Below are 26,462 nucleotides of genomic sequence, written 5' to 3'. Positions count from 1 at the left end.
GCCAAAAAGATGACATCTTCCTCCTTCAATTTGATAGACTAATCCAATTCAGAGCTTGCTTCATTTCGTGGCAGAGACAGCTTTCAAACATGAGATTTATTCCCCTTGTTTTTTTGTACTTTAATATGTTTAGCATTATGACATTTCAATTGAGGTTTTATTTTTTAAAAAAATATATTAAAAAATTTTATAAATTATAGTTTTTTAGAACTACAATTCTAAGAGAGAATTTTTAGGAGGATACATACAAAATTATAGTATATGTTAATTAATTAAATACTTTTAAATTATAATAGAATAAAACATAGTTTTAACAACAACTTGTTACATCAACAAACAAGCTACCATGAGTGTGATTGAGATATTGAAGGGTTGTCTGAGAGTGTGATAACGGTTATTTTTTAAAGTGTTTTTTGTTTGAAAATACATTAAAATAATATATTTTTTTAAAAAAATTATTTTTAATATCAGCATATCAAAATAATCTAAAAACACATAAAAAAATTAATTTAAAACAAAATAAATTTTAAATTTTTTCCAAACCATTAAAACACAAACAAAATGGAGGTGAGATGGAAAATGTCACAATCTCTAGCATTAACAAAGAGGGCAGGAGAAAAAAAAAAGGGATCCAACCCTCCAAGCACCATCGCACCATGGTTGACTTGTTATTTTTGACACCATTAAAACTTGTTTGAAGAATTCTCTTTGTTAAATACTAAAAGTCTAAAACAACGAGCCTCAGCCACTCAAGGAATCATTGCCTTATCTCATCTTTCAACCCGTCAACTTGAATTAAACAACATTCCTTCTCACATCCACACCAACCTTTTTTTTTTTCTTTTTTCATACTTTTCTACTTCCCTTAATTTCTTGATGTTCTTAATTTCAAAGCTAATTGATTACAAACTATTATGATATTTTGGTGCAGAAGAGATCAATTTCACTTATTCTATTTCATTCAAGATAATTTTTTAGTAAGTACTCACTCATTCTATTTCACTTGTTGTTTTAAAAAATTTACATCATGTAAATTTTTTTTATTAGTTATTTTTAAATCTGGATTTTATTTGTAATCAAGTTTGGTATATTTTTTCTGATTTTGATTTTATAACACGTTGATCATTTTTAATGTATAACCCCATCTAAAATTATATTTTCAATATTGAAATTGAATTCATTTCCTTCTATATTCAAAATAATATTCTCTATCCCGAGATTGCAATGAATAAAATAAATAATACATGTCAAATCACATTTATTAATCACAATTTAATCTGACTTTGACTCGAGACCTAACCTGTTCACCTTTTAACCTAGGTTAAGTGTAAAAATAAAATTTATTTAGAGTTAATTAGTTTTACTTGGTTGATCTGATACATCAACATATGATTTTATCAAAATCTGATATATTTTATTTTTATTTTATTTTAAAATAATATTATTTTAATTAAAAAAAATTAAAACATAATTATTTTAATTAATTCAAGTTTACCCAACTAACTCATAGTCCGACCAGGTTTAAATACTACATGTACAATGTAACCCCATAAGCTAATCCTAAACAAAATTGATTACAAAATCATCAGAATATCACCATTGACTATTCTTTTTAATCCAATTATTTATTAGAAAAAATCACGTGCAGCAGCCCCCCGTAGTAGACCCCACCATGCCCATTGATTCTTCCAAGTACCAAGTTTCTAGCCTCTCTATTCCTTTTCCTTTCTCTAAACCATTTTTTGATTTTGACGAAACTTAAACCAAACAACCTTCTTCTTCTTCTTCTTCTTAATAATAATACAAACAACAAAAGATTATTTATCTCTTAGATTTCTCAAATTTGACACGTAATACTAACAATGTGCCCATTGAGGCTGATTCTGGTATTCCTCTCCGCCACTCTTGCCGGTTTTTTTGTTATAAAAAACCTCAAGTCCCGCCCTTTCTCCGCCAGCACCGACACTGGAGATGATGACAATTCCACCACCACCACCGACAGCAACAAGAATTCTCCTCATCCATCTGATTCTTCTTCTTCTTCTCGGTTCTCAAAGGTGTGCAATAGTTACCCTTGTTCTGTCTCTATTTCTGGTTTTTCTTATTTTGGGTAAAGTTTTGATCTTCTCGTTGAAAATTTGCAGGTAAAGTCAGGGGTGGAAATGGGGTTTTGGACATTGGTGGATATGGCAAGTGGGAAATACTTGTGGAGGCAATTGGGTTTTTCCTCAAAACGTGAAAGTTGATTGCTGTTTGGAGTTTTTGTTTCTGTAGGTAATGGAATTTACAAGGGTGTTCAGGTTTTCATTTTTCTAGTAATGGTTGCGTGTTACTGCAATCCAACTGGAAAAAATAGACCCCATTTGGAAATCGTTGTTGTTGTATTGGTTGTGGAATTGTAACTTGTAAATTAATATTAGCATTTAGTAAGAATGAAAGATCAGTACTTTGTACTATTAGCATTTAATAAGAATGAAAGATCAGAACTGTGGCTTTTAGATGTTGTGTTGATCTTTAGTGTTTTCATTTATGTTGTAGCGGTGGTGAGATTCTGTTCTTGTATTTGTAGTAATGTTGCTGTTGTTGTATTGGTGATGAAATTGTAATTACCAGGACTAGCATTTGGTAAGAATGAAAGGTCAAACCTTTTGGCTTTTAGATATCGCGTTGCTCTTTAGTATTTTGTTTTGAGCTGTAATTTTGTTGAGATTCTGCCCTTCTATATATGTTTCTTTTGTTGTGATGTATAGGGGAGTATTTGGTTTAAAATGGGTTAGTGATAGTGTGAAAACTTTTTAGGGTTTTTTGGAGAATGGATAGTGATGTTGGTGTTGCTATTCAATTTGTGTCTGGGATCTGATTATTCAAGAACTTAGAGTGTGTAAGCTTGTTTAAGAGTTAGAGATCATCATGTTGGTGATAATTAGGAAATGTATGCTAGGTGTTATCAGGATTGGTGAAATGGAGATGTTTTTGCTGTGGGAGGATGGTGATGATAATAGTTTTGTAGAGTGGATGATAATCTGCTAAGGGTGTACATTTTCAGACCTAAACAGCTGGTGTAGACTGTCAACATGTGGCTCCTTTAGAACTGAATATCCTTGAACATTATTTATATTGTAGGTGTTCTAGCATGTGTGTTATATGCCATATGCCATTTTCCACGTTAATTATGTGTGTTTTATGCTAAATTTATACAATTGCTGACAATATCTGAGAAGCAACGTATTCAAATGGGAAGTTACTCTTAGTTATCTGGAGATACGGATTGGTTTAAAGTAGCCTCTTTCATGTGGTGATAGTGATGTTTGGATGCCTTTTTGTGCGTATAGAAATACTCAATTGGACTGTGTAATGTTAGGTATATTCAGGCCATTGCTGTTCCAGTTTTTCTCATTCATGAGTTGGTATTTTTCTGCTGCTAGATGTAATTTGCTGAAATGGATGTTTGACAATTAATAAACCTGATGTTAAACTCTTGAGATTGTGATTTCTAGTAGACAAAAAGGATCCATGTTCTCTGCTTCGGTGATTCATGGAAAGTTTAGATTAGCGCTGCACAGATCCTGGTTCCTTGGTAAATTTGGTGGCCACTCTGAGTACAAAAAGGTGGTTTCTTTGATGATTACCCTATCATGAATTGCGTTCTTAGACTCTGCTTTCTCCGTCGACGCTGGATAACAATACATGATGATTGAAAATCTGGCTGCATGCATCCATGTTTTGCTTTATTTGGTTTTAGAAGAAATGAATGAACTAGCTATCAGTTTGAGGTGTTGGGGCTTGCATGAACTTTTCATCTAGCCAGTTATATGTAATCACACTTTAACTACTTCAGAGTGTTGCCATAAATCTGCAGTCAGCTTGTTGTCTACAATTAGCAACTTTTCTGCCACAACACTTGCTTCCTTTGCGATCGCATTCGGTTCACAATACTGGATTTGTTATGATTTGTGTTTCTAATTTTGTTATCATGTGTGTTAATCGTTGGCTCGAGTTTGCCAGAAAGTATTACTGTTCTTTTTTTCTTTCCTTCCTGGTGAATGAAATGCTCAATTATGATTTTCATTATCATCCTAACTACAAAACAGAGGACATGAGATCAGCCTGCCAAGGTTAAGCAGATTTTAGTCCAAACACATAATAATGGCATTCAAATCACATGCAGTTATGCTTTTCTAGTCCAAAACTTGCTGCCCTATTTCAGGAAGTGGGGAATGTGTCTTGCTGGCTCCTAACAGACTAACAGTAGGGGTGCTGTAGAATTTGCTACAGTACGTGCTCCTTTACACATTCATTTGAAGCTGAATTCTTTGACATGATGGTGAATATTGTTACTGTCAACTGGAATCAACAAGAAGCATGCATCAGAAATATTTTCAATGTAATTGGATAACATAGCTAAGCGCTGAGATCTGAGCTCCTTTAGCAGATTCAATTCACATTCATCTTGGTAGCCTAGTACTTGCCTCAGGTAGCTATAATGATAGTTATCAAATCTAATCCCGGAAAAATGTTTGAGTTATTGAGTACAATTTAGGTTAATCAATTTTATTAAAATTGTGTTATCTTGTTTTTTGTTTTAATTTTTGTGTTGATCTAAGTAGATTTAGACTAGGTAAATCAAATTATTAAAAACATGGTCAAAGGTTTAACCTAGTTAATATTTTTCAGGTTTAATTTGAAACCTGATTTAGTTGTATCACTTGTTTTTTAAATTAATTTGTTGAATTGGTCGAGTTTAACAACTATAATTATAATTTTATTATAATAGAAATGACATGATCCGATGAACCGAAATTAATATAGCTATGTTAGTATTACTATCTTGCCAATCTCTTAATAAATCACAAGTGATATTCCAAGTTGAAGAAAGTATAATTTGGGATGGCAAAGAAATTTTACAGTTCTACTATCAAAATGTGATTCTTAATTAATTATTTTTTATTTTAATATCGTGTTTGGTTAATATTTCAGAATAAAAGAAATATATAATAAAAAATAAAAACATATTTGATTAAAAATAACAAATACAATATTATAAAATGAAATTTATCTATAGATATTTTTTACAGTGAATTTTTATCCCCTAAAACAAGAAATATAAAAAGAACTTATTACAGAAAAGATTTTCTTTTTATGAAAGAATTTGAATTTGGATGATACGATGTATTACATATCTTATGTAATAAGAGTTACCATTTTTTTTCTTTTCAAGATAAAAATCAAGAGTTGCCCTAAAACCTTTCTTTTTAAAATTAACTCGGCAGAAGTTTTTTTTTTTAATTCCAAGCCAATTATTCTAGTATATTCCGCGAGACATAGTTTTTACAATAATAATCAACAGTAAATTACTATATGAATTATATTGTATTCATTTATTAAATCAATAAATAAATTAAATAAGTATAATAATTTTAAAGTTGTGTTTAAGAACGTATATTCTATTCCTTAATATTTTAGATCCAAACCTTAATATATGTAATATCTAGTAAAATTTATTAATTTTTTCCTAAATATATCAAGTTGATCTGAAAAATATGCTTTTAAAATTGTTTAACTGATGAACTTAATTTTGATTAATATGCATGTAGTTTGAGAATATCCTATATCATCGAGAGAAAAACACGTATAATATACAAGATAATTTTCTAGGAACAATCAATAATTAATTTTCTAAAAAGAAAAAAAAGAATTAATAATAATAAGTAATAATCTAAATAATTCATTTAATAATAATTGTATTTTTTATTCATAAAAAGTAATCAGTAGATTTTTAATATTATTCACGTTAGAATTCTCATTAAAAAAAATACAGAAGTATTCAAAATCTGAAATATATATAAAACCCCTACACCAACGGTCGAATTGCATCGAACTCCGCTCCTCAGAGATACGGAGAGGAGGAAGAAGCACAGATCCTTATCCTCCACACCCAAAAATGACAAGAAAGAGAAAACCCCAAAAAAATCCTCCTCAAGAAATAGTAGAAGAAGGAGAAGCAGCAGAGAAGGGGAAAAATGGGTTCTTCGCTTGCTATCTCTTGACTTCTCTTTGCCCCAGATTCAAAGGCCATACCTATATCGGGTTTGGTTCCTTCTTTCATTTTTTTATGCTTTCTGAATCTTAATATTTTGGTGTATTCTTTGGTTTTTATGTATTTTTGTTGATCAATCAATAAAGGGTTAGTCTTTGATTGATTTATAAATGTTTAGATCATTTCCTTTCTAGGTGTATTCAATCTTGATACCTCTTTTTTTCTTTTGCCCCAGCACTTGAAACCCAATTTCAGTGGCAAAGTTGATTGCTTTTTAGAGTATTCAATGTAAGGAAAAAAAATTGATCAATCTATTAAGGGTTTGATTGATTGGTGATGTGGTGATCAATTGTTTTGTGGAGCCATATGATCTTTGTTTCAGATTTTTGTATCGACCCATTACTTGAAAACAATTTTTAATGGCAAAGCTTGTTGCTTCTAGAGTCCTTAATTTGTGATAATAAAAAGGATTTGATCTTTAGCCAAGCTAGGACAGGCTTTTCTCTTTTTGGGTTTTATTTTGAAGCGTGGAAGGGCTGGATTTGTTGCAGATTTACAGTGAATCCGCGGCGGAGAATTAGGCAACATAATGGTGAGCTTAGAAGTGGAGCATGCAGGACTAAGAAAAGAAGGCCATGGGAAATGGTTATCTGCGTTTATGGTTTCCCAACTAATGTTGCTGCTTTGCAGGTTATTTCTTTTTGTTCTTTTTAACTGTTTATTTACTCTTGGCTTTAGATTCTTATAGCATGTTGAAGCAGTTTTATCGTTTATTTGTGTCGATACAAGAGTCTACAAAAGAGTAGATTATCTTCAGCCAAACTTAAAAACATGGCCTTTGACGGTTTCTTTACTAGTCTATAACTGAAATTAAGATTGGTCTTAGGTATCAAGCTTTGGATTTTGGCAGTTTGCATTTGCCTGCTTCTTTTTCAGAGGTTCCTTATGATATCGGCTTCCTGTTTTTATTTTATTCTTTTCACCTTGTAAGGGATTATAAACAATATCTAGCAGCATGTCTTATACATTTTGTGCAGAGTCGACTAGTTGGTTGCCTCCTGGTGGGGGTTGCATTGATAATGTATGCCCAAAAGAATTAAAGAACTAGCTCATTTGTGATTGCTTTCTTCGACCAAGTTGTACTTGGTGGGCATTTGGAATCATAGCAAAGGTTTTTTTCTAGGAGAAATTATTTTGATTATACATTTTCAAAACTGCGCTTTTGAAATGACACCATGAAAAATAAAAAATAAAAAACTGTCTTTGGAGCTGTTGTATAATCTTGAGCTTACAGTTTTTATAGCCTGTCAAAACTAGTCTTCACTTTACCTGTAAGACAAGAGTTTTAAGATCTTGGGCAGGGTTTAGTGCTTACCACTTTGTCATTAGTTGCAATACATATTCTAGTGCTAACATATGAAATGTGTAATTGGATGCAAACCTGCAGTTTGAATGGGCATGGCAGCACCCAACAGAGTCAGTGGCTGTCAGGCAGGCAGCTGCCGCATTTAAATCCTTCTCGGGAGTTGCCAACAAGATTAAACTTGCTTACACAATGCTTAACCTCCCATCTTGGCAGAGGTACAACTTATTCTATGTGGAAGTAAATAGACAGAACTTCATCTCAAGGTTTGATATATCAAATACTGAATGTTTCTCTTTATATGATTAGCTTGAACATCACAGTAAACTATTTCTCAACGCAATACAAAGTGCATTCTGCTGGTTGTCCAAGCTTGCCAAAGAACATGAAGGTCCAAATTTGCCCCATGAATGAGCTTCCCTGCTATTCTGATTTTGTTGATAATTTGTTTGAAGAGAGAGATGATGAAGATGCCTGGGATGGTGAAGAGGAATATGAGAGAGCTAGTGATGGAAGTGGAATGGTTGATGCAAACTTGGTGGAGCTGGATGATTCCTCCATGGATAAGGTTCCGTGCTATAATGGAAGGGAGGAGATTATCTTTGAAGGTGAATATGGTGAAACAGAAGATAGGGAAGCTTGTAACAGCAGTGGACCTGTAAACAAAACATTTAACGAATCTGGTAACACATGTGAAACTGTAAAAGAAACACATGCAGATGCTACAGATTGTGCACATAGCATTGAAAAGACTTCTGACGAGCAAATCAAATGGTTTGAAGAATATGAACAGCAAGACCAAAGGGAGCCATCCTCTCCAGAACTCGGTCGTGCACAGCCTTTTCATTTCATGAATTCACTAGCGAGAAAAGCATTTTCGATGAACACACTAGCGAGAAAATCAACTTCAATTGTCACTACTTTTTCTATTAGCGAGACTGAAGATAAGGATGTATTGACATTGATTGATGAGAATGTTTCTGAATTGGATTTGAAGAGGGGGAAGGAATTAGTTACCGACAAAGATGTTGAAGCTACTTATACAAGTGGAGCTGTAGAAACATGTGTGGATGCTCATACTTCTGCAGATTATCCACACAGCATTAACAAGACTTCTCATGAACAATTTGGATGGTCTGAACCACATGGCATGCAAGACCAAAGAGATCCACCCTCTCCAGAACCAGATCAAGCCCAACCATTTGGTTTCATGAATCAGCCAGCAAAGCAAGCATCTTCAATTGTTACAGACTTTTCTGTGAGAGAGACTAGAGATAGGGATGTATTGACATTGATCGATGAGGATGCTTTTGAATTGGATTGGCCAAGATGGAAGAAGCTCTCTAGCAAAATAAACACTGGTAAAGATGAACAACTGAACCGAAGTTCATCTTCAATTGTTACAGACTTTTCTGTGAGAGAGACTAGAGATAGGGGTGTATTGACATTGATCGACGACGATGCTTCCGAATTGGATTGGCCAAGATGGAAGAAGCTCTCTAGCAAAATAAACACTGGTAAAGATAAACAACTGAACCGAAGTTCATCCATCCCTCGGGAAATTGAGATTGTAGATTTGTCGTCTCCATCTCTAGAATGCAGAATTAGGCCAGACAGCAAGAAGAGGAGAGTTTCTCCTACGTATCCTGTAATTATTGACTTGACTTAGCCCGAGTTTGTCCAATTACCTAGTGTTGGACATAATAGCAAAAATAAAGAAATAAGTACATAGTTTGATTCTGCAGAATCTGCTTTGGCGTAATTATATTCTAACATTAACTATTCTCACCCATCCTGCTGGGATCATTTACTGATATAATATCACGTGTTTTCATGCTTGCTAGTTGCACAATGGGATTTAGTTAGACTCTGCAATCTGTTTCAGATCTTTAAACTGCTTCTTAGATTGGCACTGGTCTATTATATTTGTCATGCTCCTCCTTTATCAGTCTGCTAATGATAAGCTGAGCTTCAACTTCTGTCAAGTAATCTAATAAGAATAGCATTCAACTTGCACCTTTTTCTAGTCCTTAACCTGGACATGACTATGGAACCTGCACCATTTCAGAAAGCGGGGAAACCTGTGTCTTGATGTGCTTCCAAGTCCTAACAGATTCTGTCTGCATGGGAGCTGTAGAGTTCGCTATTGAACCTTCTCCTTTACACCTACATTTGAGGTTGAATTCTTTGACATGATGATGAATATTGTTATTTAAACTGGAAGCAACAAGAAGCATCAGTAAAACTATTTCCCTGATAATGATGACTTACTTTTAAGAATAGTCTTGAAAATCATGGTTGTATGTCATCAATAGTAAATACCATAAATCTTTAGCATTCATGATTAAGATGCATTAGTGGCCATTTTCTTTTTTTCTTTTTGAAGAAATTAATACCCTTGGTTTGGAATTCTTTCAGAAAACATCAGCTGAAAAACAACAGAAATTTGATTTGTACGTTTTAGACACCACAAGTGATGATAAGTGATAAATTTGGTAAAAAATCCAGATATATCTAAAGAAATATCATATCAAGCCATTTTCAGACTTTTCAAGGAAATATTTTCCAAGCAAACTGTCCCAGTTGGTCCCATCATTGTGTGGGAGCAAGAGATAGGCTAACGAACATTTCCGATCAGGGATCATGTGGGTTTGTCGAGAGATGAGGACAGTTGGAAAACTATTAACCACATAAAACCGCGAGCTCAAGTTATCAATCACATGATTATTGCACCACTTGCTGGATTTTAATCAAGACAATAAGAATCAACGGGGGTCCTGGTAATCAAACATCATCCTCCTATCCAGTCAAAAAAGTATCTTTACGTGTGACTTGTTCCGTTCTCGTCCCGGGTTCGACCCTCTATGTGCACACCTGTCACCCCCACGGTGTCTTACCTGCTCCTGGGCTTGAAGGTGTCAGTGGGCCGTGGGGAATAGTCGTGGTGCGTGTAAACTAACCCGGATACCCCATGTAAATCAAAAAAAAAAAAAAAAAAAAGGATCTTTACCAAGGTTGGTAGGCCCGTGTCCATGTGAACCCAAGTGAGGCTTACCTATTACTTGGACATAGGAATCTGAATCATGTTGGGACAATTTTCAGACACACATGAGCTAAATTAGGTAAGGGCACAAGTTTCATATTTGGACATGGAAAAGGAGCAATTTCCCAACAGGATACAATTTTTTTTTCTGGGCAGGGGTGCTCCACAGCAATGTGTTCTCCAGGTGTACATGTGAAATCTACCTATAATTAAGTACACATTTGTGCACACGTGTACGATTCTGTTAGAAAAGTTCAAACCAACTGTTTCCTACCAACTTCCAAAGAAAGTTCATGGGCTACGAGTGCAAAATCTCGTGCTACATGAAGTTTGTATCATTGACGGGAACATTGCACCACAGAAAATACTTGACAAGACCATAGCGCATTAGAGAAGATATTTTCTGAGATTGAACATAATCAAGAACAAATCTTTTGAAACTGATAAGGATTTCAAAATAGACTGGATGCAAAACAATGTTTGTACCTCTTCTTGCAATCTAAATAATAGTATATATAAAAAAAGTCGTCGTCAAGAGGAAGCATTCTTTTGCTCTTACCGATATATATCGGCTACTGATGCAAGGTGATCCTCCTGGAAAATCCAGGTCATAATATTAACTTTCAGTGCATGCAAAAACAAAAACTGAAAATGAGGATAGAGAATGCATGGAAAATGTTTTAAAGGAAAATCACAGGATGCCAGGACACGAAATTCAAGAATTAAAGAGTTATGTGCATTGAAAGTGAAGTCATCATTTATCACATAGCAAATACGAGCAAGTTTATTGAGGGAGGTCAGAGGAATGTAACACTCACAAGTACAAGCACGAAAGTAGAAAAAACGAGAAGTTTAAGAAATTGTACAAACACAGCCTATAGCGGAAAAAATGGCATTAAGAGAATATCTCAAGCAAACTGTTACTAATAGTTTGGTCAATGTCATTGCTGCAGCTGCAGCTGCTGCTGTTGTGGTTCTTGCTGCTGCTGCTGCTGTTCTTGCTCACCCTGCCACAACCAAACAATATCTTTGAGAGCAGGCCTTATATCTTCGTTCAACATCTTCTGATATTCCAGTGTATCTCCATTAGTTTTCTTCAGCTCCACCAAATGGAAATTTGGAGTCAGTTCAAAGATCTCAGCATCAATGGCCAACAGCCCCTTTCTACCTTCCTTCATTCCTTCCATTTTCAACAAACCTGCATCTTTCTTCATTACCTTCAGCTTTAGACACTTAGAAATATCTTCCAGTTTGGAGATGACGACTGAGGCCGGTTGTGCAGATGTAAATCTTGCTTCTCTGTTCGGATACTTATCGTCAAATAATCCTGATAGATCAAATCCAGCAGAAAGGGAAATGATATCAAAAGCATTTAAGTATGGAGGTTTGGCTGATTCTTGCTTTGCCTCACAGGCCACACTGCTATTCTCAGAAGGACCAGAACCATTCCTACCCAGAGCAGCTGCCTCCCTGCCTACTGTTTCAGTTTTACTTTGTCTGGGCAACCCTTTTCTAAACCAAGAACTTTCCTTAATCTCAGCAATGGAGATCCTTGTATTGGGGTTTGGATCCAGGATCTTACGCAGCAACTTACGAGCATCTGTTGGAAACCAATTAGGGCATTTGAACTCTGCTTTGTCAATTTTTCTGTACATCTCCATCAAATTTGTATCATGAAATGGGAGATAACCAGCCAATAACACGAACAAAACCACGCCACAGGACCAAATATCAGCCTTAGCACCATCATAACCTTTCCTTTTGATCACTTCAGGAGCAACATATGCAGGTGTCCCACAAGTTGTGTGGAGTAATCCATCTTGTCGCTTGGATTCAGCGAGGGCACTCAACCCAAAATCACTAATCTTTAGATTCTCATTCTCATCCAACAACAGATTCTCTGGCTTTATATCACGATGATAAACATCCCTGCTGTGGCAGAAATCAACTGCATTGATCAGCTGTTGAAAATATTTCCAGGCAACATCCTCCTTTAACCTTCCTTTAGAGACCTTGTTAAAGAGTTCACCACCTTTAGCATATTCCATTACAAAGTAAATCTTACTTTTGGTGGCCAACACCTCGTAAAGTTTTATGATATTAGGGTGTCTAACAAGTCTCATTACATATATTTCTCTCTTGATCTGATCAACAAGCCCAACCCTCAAGACCTTCTCTTTCTCAATTAATTTAATGGCTACACTCTGGTTTGTTTTGATGTTCCTTGCAAAATACACCTTGGCAAAGGTGCCTTGGCCAAGCAATCTCCCCACTTCATACTTTTGTGTCAACACACTAGGTTTATTTTCCATTCCAAGCTAAAAATGTTAATACACTATAATATACAGCACTCTCCTCCTATATATTTTATTCAACCTGAACAGCAGGATCTATATATAAAGAAGATGCGGCTCAACCGTCTTCACAAAGATCATACCATCTTGAAGGTCCACGGTGCCTTTGAGCACAAAAGCAAGAGGAATAATAATTTCCGAATCCAATCTCATCAAAAACAAAGAAGGGAAGCTCCAACAAAGCTAGAACCTGATGGGTTTCAGAGATGGACATCCAAACACTCAAGCACATCATGCAGCATTCCAAGGGTTTTCTTGGTCAAAGATCACCTTAAGAATGCTGAGACATGGCGTAGACGATACACCTTCAGCAGCATACCAGTAAATCTACACAAACAAACAGGATTTATAACTTGAGCAACAAAAAAGAGCAAACAGAAAACCAAAAAACATATTACATTTACATGCTAAGAAATCCACCAAATTTGTAGCTAAGAAATTTGCAAAGCAACTTTCACATTTGTTATATCCTCAACCCCAACTTTACAAAACCCTTGCTTTCATACACCATGAATAAACAAAAAGAAAATTCATGGTAATGAAAATTAATTTCAAACAAATCACAAAGTCTGCTTCTTCTGGAACTAAAAAGCCAACATAGGCTAATAAACCCTTGTTATATCATCAAAAACTTCATAGCCAAACCCCTTCAATCGCTCACTAAACAGTATAACAACAACAGTTTGCAGATTTAATCACTATCGATCTCAAAGATGAAGCGTTTCAAAAAACTGAAACTTCCCCACAAAACCTCTAAAAAAAAGATGAAAACTTTCACACACCAATGATCAAACAACAATCAAACCAACACAGAGCTAAACATTTCTACAAAAACCAGCACCAGAATTAAAAAAAAAAACCCACAAAATCTAGACAAAAGGATGGCAAATTCAAGAAAGAGTCACTTGAGCTTACCTTTGTTGAGTTGAAAGAATCCAAAACAGAACAGAAAAAGCAAACCACAGATAGACAACCGTGTCTCTCTATCTCTCTCTCTCTGTTTTTTTTTTTTTTTTCCTTGTTCGGTCGGTAACAGTACAGATTTGGTAATGAAAATAAAAGGACAGTAGTTATAAGAAACCTTAAAGCACTTTAAATGGCATGTCTTGATACTACTAGATACTTGAACATGTAATTGGGTACATATTGTTTGGTTAATGTTATATTTGGTCCCATTCTTTCAAATTTATCTTATTTTAGTCCTTTTATTATTTTATCCTAACACCATTCCCCATTTTTTTTTCCCACTTGTCCTTCAATCAATTGCAAAAAAAAAAAAAAAAAAAACAATAATTAGTGGCTAGGATTGTAAAGGGTTAAAAGTAGTTATATTTGATTATTTTAGATGATTTGAATACATCAACCAAATCGTCATCATAGTTTTTGAAAATATCTTGTGTTGATTATAATAAGAAATTAATGGACAAGTAATATTCTTTGGCATGAAGGCTATACAAAAAAATTACTAACGAATATATGCATCTGATCCAATAAATATTCCAAAAGTGACTGACCAAACTCAAAGTAGTTTGACCGACGAATGTTCGGCTAGCTGGGTTTGATTCAAAATGGTTTTTGGATAAAAAAAAGAAAATAAACTTAAATGATATTTTCATGGATAAAAAAATAATTGAAATATTATTTTAATATTTAAAATAGTTTAAGATAAAATATTTAAAATAGTCAATATTTAAAATAGTTTAAGATAAAATCTTATCCAAGTTAGAGTTCGAATGAATAAATTATCTGATTATTTTTTTAAGATAAATTAAATTTAATAACTATAAGTTAAATAACACATTTAATCTAAAACAAATAATGGAATGGTCTAACACCATCATGAATGAATGGTGTTTGATGAAAATTGACAAAAGGATCATGCTAGAAATAAAAATAGGGAGCAGAGTTGGATCCTCGTATATACATAAATACACACATATGCATGCGAACACACATACCTATATATATATATATATATATATATATATATATATCTTTCTTGATGAGACAAGTGACTGTATGATAATGCCAAGAGTCGAGAGAATTTATGAAATGGCCGGAAGGAAAGAAGCTGGGAGTGTGATCTTAGCCAACAACCATATAAATTAATAAATATCTTATTATTTGACTAGCTGTTGTAAAACTGTTAGGTTTAGCGACGTGGGCACTTGGCTTCTTGGAATTTAGAAATTTAACCAAGCCAAAAGTCATGAGAATCCATAATATATATATATAAAACTAAGGAAAAAAGGTACTAACCACATAAATAAAGATAAATAAAGATAAAGAAACATATATAAAATCATTTAAGGTACGTAAACACTAGACAAAACCAAGTGAACTTCTCCACAAAAGAAGACGAAAAGGTGATATTTTCCCATCAAAACAATTCCAATTCCAAGTTAAAATATAATTTCACCTCATGAATCTTTTGATCATAGATATTTATCACATGTAAAGTAAATTAACCTAATTATTTTTAAAATCAAATATTGATATTATTTAAAAAAATTAAAAAAAAAGCTAAAAATTTTAACCGCATCAATCCGGGCTTATACCTATATCATACTAGGTCGATCAATTCTTTATTTTTTATGAAACTCAACATGAACCGGGTTCTGAATTATCAGATCTCAAGTTTATCGAATCTTAAATTAACCTGTCAAATTAGACTAGATTTAAATAAATATACTTTTTCATTTAACATTGGAATATTTCAAAGGGATCTTTTTTTTTTTTTTTGTGGTCTTGTCACGTTTAGTTTTAGGAGATAAGATTAGAATTTAAATAAGAAAGAGTTGTTAATATAAGGTGGGGTTTGACAAGTCTTGATATGCAAGAAGAGGTTCTTCATAGATTAAATTCTTTAATTAGGATTTAGTCTTTAATTTGGACAGTAACAAAGTTCTTGAATTAGGAATTTTTTAGGATGTAAGGTTATGCATTGAGGTGTCATGACCCTTTTTTAGTTTTCAAAGTTTTAATCTAATATAATTTTGACTAATCTTTTATTGAATTTTTTATGAAATAAAATATTAACAAAAAGAGATGAAAAACATGAACATTACCTTTCTAAATTTAGTTTTTTAATGATTAAATAAAAATAATTATTAAACATGATTTTTTAATATAAAAGAATTAATAAATGTGAATTTTAATCTTAAGAAAAAATAAAATAGAAAAATAAAAAAGAAGACTATATATATATATATATATATAATCCGGAAAGTCAAAATTAAGCCTAAATATATAGAGAAACAAAATAGTGATTTTATGAATAATAAAAACCAATCAAATCCGATCATAAAAAAACATCTTCTCACCACATTAACCTTAATTACAACAATAAAAAAAGAAGAAGTTATATGTCATGAATTTTCACGCCACGGCTGGATTGTAGCCGTGATGCGCCTGTAGCTGGTAGATGCCAAAAGTTAAATGGATTGCCAAAAGGAATGTGTTAGACATAAAAAAAAAAAAAAAAACATTTTGGGATAGAAAAAACAAAGAGATATAACAAGAATAATAATATATTTGATTGGAGATATAAAAAAATATAAAAAAATAAATATTTTTCTGCAATAAATTTGTATATTTATAATTAAAATAAAAAAATTAAAAAATAACATGTTTAATTATTCTTATTATTTTTATCTCTTTTATCGTGAAATACTAACCAAGGCTACCTTAATCATTAAAAAAAACTAAAAGAGCTCATGAAAACACTGTATATTTACTCTATTTTCACTGTGGATTCTAATAGTGTTTTTCGTTCTAAAACTCTTTTTCTCGCAAGTTTTCTCACGCGTTGTTTTAACTCTCATCTCTTTTGTTTTTCTTAACTTCGGTTGCTTGAAAAGAGTTGATGGATGTCCACCACGTTTATTTTTTCAACTTTGTCTCCTCTCTCTTCTGCTCTCTGTGTTCTGGTTCTTGAAGAGCAAAAACTCATGATGAATGAACAAATACATCAAGCCTCGGCCCTTTTACATCAGAGAATGTAAGTTAGGGAAACAATTGGTGGACGAATAATTATAATTATAATTATATTATTATTATATTATTATAGCAAATACTAAAACTGATCGGTGTTTCCGGTGCAGTCCACACAATCCACAATGAAACGCTGGGCTATCTTTTTTAAAAAATAATTTTGTATTTTTTTATGCCTTTATGGGTTTTTTTTTGTTTTTTTTTTCTTTGTGTTTTTTTCTTTTAATGAATTTTTTTTTGTTTAATTTAGTTTGTTAATGTTAATTTTTTTTTATTTAGTTATCAGACTTTCATGACACGGATCCCGGGTTTGACGGGTTAAACTGGTTTGACGAGTTAACCTGAAATTTTTTTTTTACTTTTTTTTAATTAATTTTTTTTGTTTAGTTTAGTTTGTTAATGTTAAATTTTTTTCTATTTAATTATCTGACTTTCATGACACGTATCTCGGGCTTGACGGGTTAACCCAATTAATTCTGGGTTAACCCATCAATTTTTTTTTTCTATTTAGTTATCAAACTTTCATGACGCGAATCTCAGGTTTGACGAGTTAACCTGATTTGAAGGGTTAACCCAGTTAATTCAGATTTTTTTTTATTTTTCTTCATTAATTTTTTTCTTCCTGTTGGTTTTTTGTTTGTTTTTTTTCTTTTTAATTAATCCTTTTTTTAAATTTATTTCATTGATATTAAATCTTTTTTCTATTTAGTTATCACACTTTCATGACACGAATCTCAGGTTTGACGGGTTAACCTGATTTGGCGGGTTAACCCAGTTGATTCATATTTTTTTCTTTTTCCTCATTAGTTTTGTTTTTCCGATTTCATCTTTTAATATTGTATGCCTTTAGTTTTTTCTTTTTTTTTTATGCCTTTCACGGTGGACTGCACAGTGCAGTCCATGATGAAAAGGCTGATGCCTTCTCTTTTTTTTTAATTAATTTTTTTATTATTTAGTTTGTTGATATTAAATGTTTTTCTATTTAGTTATCAGACTTTCATGACACGGTTCTCAGGTTTGACGGGTTAACCCAGTTAATTTAGATTTTTTTTCTTTTTCTTCATTAGTTTTTTTCTTCTTATAAGTTTTTTTTCTTTTATTTTTTCTTTTTATTTAATTTTTTTAATTTAGTTCATCAATATTAATTTTTTTTTCTATTTAGTTATCGACTGATGCCTTTAGTTTTTCTTTTTTTTTCTTTTTGCTTTTTTGCCGTTTTTATGCCTTTGATTGTGGACTGCACAGTACAATCCACGGTGAAAAGCTGATGCCCTTTTGTTTGTTTTTTTTTTCTTTTTAATTAATTTTTTTCGTTTAATTTAGTTTATTAATGTTCAATTTTTTTCTATTTAATTATCAAACTTTCATGACACAGATCCCGGGTTTGACGGGTTAACCTGGTTTGACGGGTTAGCCCAGTTAATTCCATGTTAACCCGTCAAATATTTTTTTCTATTTAGTTATCAAACTTTCACGACACGAATCCAAGGTTTAACGGGTTAACCTGGTTTAAAGGGTTAACCCAGTTAATTCAGATTTTTTTCTTTTTCTTCTTTAGTTTATTTTTTCTTTATGTTGGTTTTTTTTCTTTATTTTTTTTAATTAATCTATTTAATTATCATATTTTTATGACACGATCTTGCAGCCAGACCCACATCCAAAATTATGGGGTCTGGTATTGCAGTCAGATCCACTTAAACTTAGGTCATGCAAGTTTAATGTTATTATTAATATTATAAATATTACTCTTGGGTCAGGCGTTGCAGCTAAACTCAAGACTCTTGAGTATAGCTTTGCAAAAAAACCTAATACTTTTAGATCTTAATTTTTTTTGATATTTTTTATACAAATAAATTGACCCGCAGCATCGCGCGAGTAATGTAACTAGTGTCTTTCTAAATGAAATCACAACAAAATTTAGTGTGCTGTGCCTAGACATGGGACAAATACAAATTCTGTGCTTTATGACACGATTATCTTGCTTGACACCGTTCTCCTAATAACTTGGGTAACTACGAACGTATCATTGAAACCAAATAAGCTTTTATAGACCCTGATTTCTGAGAATAATATTAAGGTCAATTACTGCATAAAAATATATCATAACAATATAATAATATTATTAAGTTAAAGCAAAATTAATAATATGATCAGCAAAAAAATACTAATTTGATCCATTTTGGACTATCCAAATCGTATCGTTGTTAAAACTGTTTAATAAAAGTAAATCAAAACAATCCAGAAATATATAAAAAATAATTTTAAGTAAAAAAATAAATTTTAATCAATCTTTGTTCGAGCCGCACTCCTAAACATGGTTTAAAGGTGTGTGTATGTATAGAGAGAGAGAGACCCGCTTGGGACTGCGATAATTTTTGTTTTTGGGTGTTTTTTTAAAATACATTTGCCTTGAAAAAACATCAAATTAATTTTTTTAGTATTTTTTGAAGATTTTTATGTGTTGATGTTAAAAATAATAATTATTATTTTGATGTATTTTCAAGTGATAAATACTTTTAAAAAGTATCTTACACCACAATATTAAACACTCACTTTCATCACATGAAATGATCATCTGACCATATAAATTTCTAGTCAATGATGTTATGTAGTGTTGGTATATATTTATCAATTTCTTTTTAAAAAAAATATTATGATTAAATGTTTATTAAGAATTTTAGATTGATTAACTTTTAAGTGGTTTTAGTTATTATTTTTGGATACAAAAGGTGGTCATAAAATATATGTTCCTTTATCCTTTCTATCCTTTTTATTTTCAAAAGAAATACAAATTTATTTTTAATTTTTATCTTTTCAACTAAACACATTGATGTCTTTTATGTATTATTCTTTCTCTATCAGTTATTTGATCAATGAAATTTATTATTGAAATGAAATTTATTCTTTCAATAAAAAGAAAAGGAAAACAAAAAACCAGCATTTAAATTTATTAGAGTTTCAAAGAAAAGCTATTTGTGCTTAGAGTTCAAATTTGATTGATTAAGAAGACAATGAGCTTAATTATGATTGTTAAAAAAAGAGTTCTATTTTCCATTAAAACTAACATTATTTTAATTGTAATTGTTGGGTTTTTTAAAACACATATATACAACAAAAATAATAACTTCAATTTTTTTTTTGAAAGCCCTAATGCCCTATGGATTTTGTTAGACAGGTCTAAGGTTGTTTAAGGTTTATACAAAGATTACCTGAAGATCAAATGTTCTTTTTGGATTTGAATAATAGCTTTAAGGACGAGTTGTCGCAATCCTTAAGTCGTCCAAGTGTCCAATCTCTAACGGTAATCCACACGAACCACCAATAAGAAATCTCCTAAACCCTTTTAGGAGAGAGAGATTGTTTTACCTTATAGTGATAACTTCTTTTTTTGTGTGTGTTTTATGTATTTTTGTATTGTGCTCTATTCATCTTAAAAAAATAAGAGACATAACTTTTTATTTATAAGAAAATCTAAAAATTCTATAAATGATAAAATATCAATTTTCCCTTAAATAATATCACATTTATTATTTTAGGCTAATTTTAAAATTTATTCAATCAAGTCTTTATTGATTGCTTCTAGGTCTAGAATTGTAATCCCTTGTATTAATTATATTCTAGTCCTCAATTTCTAAAATTATTTACAATCAAGTCACACTTGGTTAATCATCCCATTTTAATTTTTGACCATTGATTTTTATGTGTGTGACTTGTTAGATTCTTTAATAAGTTGTTCAAAATATAAATTACAATCCTAAATAAAATATGATTAAATAAACTAAACAAATTAATTTATTATCAATTCAACAATTAATTGATTTATATTTGAAGATCAAGTACAATATCTAGCAACTTATCATGATCCCTTAAATATTAGAAAAGTTATAAGTTGTTTTACTTAACTTTTCAGTGACTAGTTTCTCAGTATAATTATTATCCCTTTATTAACAATGTTCTGATTTAGATATTATAACATGAAGTGTGTCTACTATATCAAATCATATTTGTTCTTAACACCATAGTCATTGATTCTTTGAATAAGATTTGAAACTCTTTTCAAATCTTATTCCACCTTACATAAGGATTTACAATCAATACTATTTTAAAACAGATGAAATATTTTTTTAATTCATATAGGGTGATGAATCCTCTATTGATTACTTAAATACCTTCATATAGTTCATGTTAATTATACCTAATATCTGCCCATTTGTTACCCTTGATTAGGACAACATATAGCAAGATCAAAACATGACACTTTCTATATAAAATAACTTAGTAATATCAAATCTAAGGATCACTTACACAACTGTCACGTGAATCTTTTCATAGACAAATGTGATTTCTTCATATGAAATCCCCATGCAGGTCAGTTTATTGTACATATCTTCTAATAAGCATCTATATATTAGTTCAATGTATCTCTCATACCTCAGTTTATGAAAATAACTTTTTTTTTTTTTTTTTAAAAGAACATAATATGTACTAGTCTCAACAACTCTAATTAATATATAGTCTTAATATATAATTAACCATAAATATTTAAGAACAATGCTTGATACAATATGAATCTCTTAATTATAATAACTTTATATTTTTCTTTGCAAATTATTTTTGTCCCAATAACTTTATCTTTACTTTAAACTCATTAATAAAATATTTGATGAATATTAAAGATAAATAAACTTTTATTAATAAATTAAATATATTTATATAAATAAAACAAATGTCACATATATTAATTGATTAACTACGTCATATATACACTAATAATAATAGCATGCTGAAATTATAGAGTCCAGATGAGTTTGATGCATACTGTCTAGAGTAAATAATATGCATAATAATTTTATTTGCATTGTGTTTGTAGCCTTGACACAATTTTGTTTTTGTTGCTCACATTTGAGCTTGTCTTGTCCAGTGACACTAATTTAGTTGACAAGGTTCAAATAATTAGGACTATTTGAATGTTAATGAGAAGTTGAGTCTGATGTTTTGTATGTGAGCAAAAGGGATCAATTAATGAACTTTGTTTCAATTTGGTTTTAGTAATGGTTTGATTGGATAATAATAAGGTTGTTCAATGGTTAGGACGTTGAGGTTCTGAAGGATTATCGATGTTTATGAGTGAACAAGGTCACAAGGCTCCTACTAAAAAATAAGAAAGGATGTATCTTTTTGTGATATCTTTGTGAATTGCCAGAATTTGGAAATGGGTTTTGGATTTGAGATTAGTCAATATACATGGTTGCTTGACTTCTATGCTAAGACCTTGGAACTTTTGAGATGTTAGGTTAGGAGAAGCAAGTTTTTGAGGAATTCCCAAGAGAGCTGTTGTATTGAATAATCAGATGCTATGGCTGGGAAGGTGGTGATAATTCTGTGCTTTAGACAAGTAGTGTGTGGATGCATAGTTAAATTAAGAAGACAAGGTTGAGCAATGCTATTATGATTAAGTGATGATCTTTTAACATGCACTGTCTCTGCAAGTACAGAAGCCGCTTTCCATGTATCTTATGACTTTTTACGGTACTCAGTTATTGTGGTTTATGTGTATTGAGCATGCATTAATTAAGAGAAAAAATATCTGGGCAAGGAGACTCATTAGCATCGTGCCCTATGAAACTTAATTCGGTGTTTTTCGAAACTTAATAAGCAATAGATTCGGACGCAGATCGATCAAGATGGATAATGTAGCACAGAAATTTATGCATTTCTAGATGAAATCACAACAAGATTGAGTGTGTGTAGAGACAGAACGAATTCAGATGTTCTGCTCCATGATACATGGAAGGAACAGAGAATAAGTGCAGTTAAAAGCTGTAGCGGGAGAATTGCTGTTGCTCCGGTTCTGAATTTCTGAGCACCCCCATACCTTATGGAGATGCTCTTCTGATGGCCCTTTCTGCTAAAGGAGAATATACAAGTAATCACAAAAAGTCTCACAACTTCATTTTTTTTTTATAGTAATCGAGAATATTATAAATAAGATGTTCCCATTAAGAAGATGAGGGCTCCAAGATAAGGAATATTATAAATAAGTCTCACAACTTCATATGTGACCAATTTTTTTATATACAGATTAAATTTTTAGTGAATGGTTAGATTTATTGCCAGTATTTATCTCTTTCTTGGCACTTTTGCACGATCAAGTCTTGCTCTTTCTCTGTCATTATTGAAAGGGATTCAGGAACCAGGCCAACTATCGACTCCATCCTTCTGAGTTGGCTTGTCTTAGAGGTTAAGCTGAAAATAAAGGGAAAGAGGTTTTGGGCTTCAGCTATACGTAACCAAGTCCCCCTCAATGTGGACTTCACGTAGAGAAATGTATTTCAAGATGCTAACACACTAGCTACTTCTTGGCTTTTAATAGTCCGTAAAATCAAGTTTATTGAGATTCGTTCGGTGATGTTTACTTTCAGAGCTGTTGTAAGTAATTACTTGGAGATACAGTTTTTAAGTCATTTCCATTTTATATTGAAAATTTGCATGCCAGTGACTTGGTCTTTCGGCCATTTATTTGATTATTGTTTCTTTTGATTAGAGCGCATCTTGCACCATACTGAACAGAAGGAAAGAAGGAAGAGTTGGCCCTTTTTGTGTTAGAAAGCATGAACGAAGTGGATTTGATTAATCTCATTTGAAGTTCAGTTAGTGTGGATTTGATTCTAAATTAATGAGGTAGAGGAGGGAAAAGAGGATAAATGATGTAGGCGGGCATCAAGAATTTGATAGCTTTGAACATCACTTGCTAATCTATCATAATTAAATCATGCATAAAAACCGGCACTCATTTGTGTATAAGTGATACAAAGTTAAGCCTAGAAGTATACTTGTTCTTGTCGAATGATAGTCTAACAAAGAAAGCTTATAATTTTTTTATTTGAACACTATTTCATCATTAAATTTGATTAGGAGATTAATCTACGTGACTAATTATATAAAGGGTTGATGTTTTGACTAATTGAGGTTCAAAAGCCATTAAATTAGACTTGAAAGATGTTAATGTTTGAGCCAATTTCATTATTTTCTTTTTTCTTTTTGATTTTTAGTTTAATTTTAGATTTTATGTTGTTTCTCCTTATTGATTTAGAATTCTGATTTTTTTTTATAAAATATATACAATTATTAGCCAATATAAAGAGTTGTAAACTCTTGACTATATTAGAAAATAAAATTCAGTAATGAAATTCGAATTAGGGCTCTAATTGTGAGGCCCTTTTCGGCAAAAAAAAAAAAAGTTCTGTATTTTTTTTTTGTTATTGCTTTCTTCTTATCAGGTTGGGCTGCATCAATGATCAGGATCTTAGGTGAAGCAAAGATACATGGAATGCATTTTATCCTGTATAAAACACAAAAGATGTGGCTTCATCCCACGTGAAGCAAGAAGAGAGTGGCCATTATTCAAGAAAATGTACAGAAAAGGAGCACTAGTATTTCTTATTCACTCCAACCACCACAGATAGCCATTAATTATTCGCAGGAGGGCATTAAAATGAAAACTAAAACTTGATTAATTTTAAATATCTGATCGCAACTCCATTACATCTTGATGTTACTTTGTCTGAAAACTACCTCAGCAGCAAAGCTTTGCTATGGACGTTCGTTTCTTGTAGAATTCAGCTTCTGATGTCCGATTTTAACTAACTTAACATTAAGATAACAAATGACAATGACTTAATAACTTCGTCGTGTATTAATGACGCCAATGGCTTCAATGGTTTCTGTGAGGTCAATTTAAAAAATTATTTATCACAGGTTTGACCAAGTTTCTCATGCAGATTACCTCCCCCTACGGCTGATGATGAGGGCTGTTTTACCAGTTAAATATGAATAGCCAGAGAAAAGCCGGCCTTCAAGGACGATGCACGTGCGTCGCCTTCAGACATGTGCGTCTGCAATGGCATTTTTTTTCTCCTCGAAATTCTGCTTATACTTGTGTAAGTTTGTTCAAGTCTAGATGAATAAATTAATTCTATCGGTCTTTGTTTAATGCTCTCGGAAAAAGAGGGAGGACTTACATGCTATAGTGAGCTAGCAATGAAAGACATTTAGTGCCTGAACTAATTTACTTTCTCATTTCTCAGTATTATATTTAAGTAAAGTTTGGATATTTAATGAGAAGATAGAAAAATTCACTTAAAAACATTTAAAAATTAAATTTATTTTATGTTTTTGTCTTTGTTTTTTCAACCAAATACTTATTTTTGTTATGTGATATTAACCAAACACTTAGTGTTTCTTGATTTTAATAGTTTTTTTTTTAATTTCCAACATGGAATATTGTGTTTTTTTCTTCTATATTCATGCATATTTGAAATTAAGAGATCCTAGCTAATTGTATTTATATTGAAATCAACTAATTGAATAAACTATATATCACCTAAACAACCCTATGGAGGCCAATCTAAGACTCTTGCTATCTCATTCATTGACTATCTCATTCATTGACTATCATCTGGCATGCATGATCAGTAATGGGAGTTGAGATGTCTTTACCATATTCATTGTAAAACATCAACTACGATTAATTAACTTAGTTAATTTTGTGCCGATCTTGTTGTTCTCTTCTCACCTGTTTAAATTTATTCATCAATATTTTTTGTCTCCTAATACATTTTCAAGTATTTGGTGTCCATTTCAAGGCTTCTCTTGTTACTACATCAACTTCTCTATACACCTATACTATAATTCTGCTGAAATGACAAAACATGAAAGAAGGGTTTATCCTCATCAGAGATCAAAAGGGCTATAAAAACTTACTATATCAAGTTCCAAGGACCCAAATTATCTATGTATCTCTTCCTTTCTTAGAGAATATACCTAACATTGAGCAACATGGTTGGAAATTAGAGCTATGTGGGCATTATTAAGCATAATATTAGGCAGCTATCCTACATCAATAATCTTCTTCTTTTGGGCACAGAATTTCTGCATGTAACCCAAATCTATTGATGCTCCTTCACCATTACCGAAATTATTGACAATGAGTATTTAAGTAGCTGCTAGCTGCTCTCTTAATTGCTTCTTACTATGATGTAAAACAATAATGGAATCTGATAATTTAACCCAAGCCGAAAATCATGTCTTAACTGCCGGCAAAAACTTAAATTAACTCTATATGTGGTCTACTGGCCTCACTTGTGTCGTATTGGTGCGTGTTCTATCGCAACCAACCAGGTCATGAGCTCCAAGGCTGGTAGAGTGAGAAGAAGAGAAGAGCTCTCTATATACGATCTAAGGGGACTCATAAACGAAAGAAACATAGTGGATGCTACGAAAGGAATATGATAGTCCATAGATCAGTCACCCCAAATGAGTTTAACAAAATGTAACCCTCATAGCTCAAAAAAAAAAAAAAAATGTTAAGATCTATCTGAATTTCGTAGAACAAATTTTTCTATATATCGGTCTAAATTCCAGACCACCTCTTTCACTCAAAGAGTAATATTTTATTTGCATTGGCAAAGAAGACATGTTGGGCCATGTTATACAACACAAATTGTACTTCATTGATTTTGAATTGTTTTTTCAACTAAGACATCCTCAATTTTATTTAATGAAATTAAGTCTAGTGGGTCTAAAGTATTTCATAGTTCTAGATAGTTTCGTTATGAATCTACTATTAGTGTATTATTCAAAGAATCTAGCAAACTTGTTTATAAATAAATG

At 31.9% G+C, this 26,462-nt stretch overlaps 3 protein-coding genes across 3 annotated transcripts; 2 read left to right on the top strand and 1 right to left on the bottom strand.

Annotated features, from left to right (window-relative positions):
• The first annotated feature begins 1,707 nt into the window (after nt 1–1,707).
• Nucleotides 1,708–2,498, top strand: LOC7458823 (uncharacterized). The gene is made up of 2 exons (XM_002325618.4): nt 1,708–2,057; nt 2,145–2,498. Exons 1-2 carry the CDS (start codon nt 1,863–1,865, stop codon nt 2,244–2,246), a joined length of 297 nt encoding a protein of 98 aa, XP_002325654.1. The 5' UTR covers nt 1,708–1,862; the 3' UTR covers nt 2,247–2,498.
• Nucleotides 2,499–5,807: 3,309 nt separating this feature from the next.
• Nucleotides 5,808–9,239, top strand: LOC7498130 (uncharacterized). Its single transcript, XM_002325619.4, has 4 exons — nt 5,808–6,087; nt 6,589–6,727; nt 7,485–7,618; nt 7,710–9,239. Exons 1-4 carry the CDS (start codon nt 5,942–5,944, stop codon nt 9,067–9,069), a joined length of 1,779 nt encoding a protein of 592 aa, XP_002325655.3. The 5' UTR covers nt 5,808–5,941; the 3' UTR covers nt 9,070–9,239.
• A 1,961-nt stretch (nt 9,240–11,200) lies between these two features.
• On the bottom strand, nt 11,201–13,871 carry LOC7458826 (CBL-interacting serine/threonine-protein kinase 10). The gene is made up of 2 exons (XM_002326042.4): nt 13,713–13,871; nt 11,201–13,124 (listed from the first exon to the last, which is right to left on the bottom strand). The coding sequence occupies exon 2, from the start codon at nt 12,753–12,755 to the stop codon at nt 11,385–11,387; it is 1,371 nt and encodes a 456-aa protein (XP_002326078.2). The 5' UTR covers nt 12,756–13,124; nt 13,713–13,871; the 3' UTR covers nt 11,201–11,384.
• Between the last annotated feature and the right edge of the window lie 12,591 nt (nt 13,872–26,462).

The sequence above is a fragment of the Populus trichocarpa genome, chromosome 19, assembly GCF_000002775.5.
Source record: "Populus trichocarpa isolate Nisqually-1 chromosome 19, P.trichocarpa_v4.1, whole genome shotgun sequence".
Classification (NCBI taxonomy): Eukaryota; Viridiplantae; Streptophyta; class Magnoliopsida; order Malpighiales; family Salicaceae; genus Populus; species Populus trichocarpa.
The sequence above is the reverse complement of the archived record's forward strand: the minus strand, read 5'-3'. Positions and strand labels throughout refer to the sequence as shown.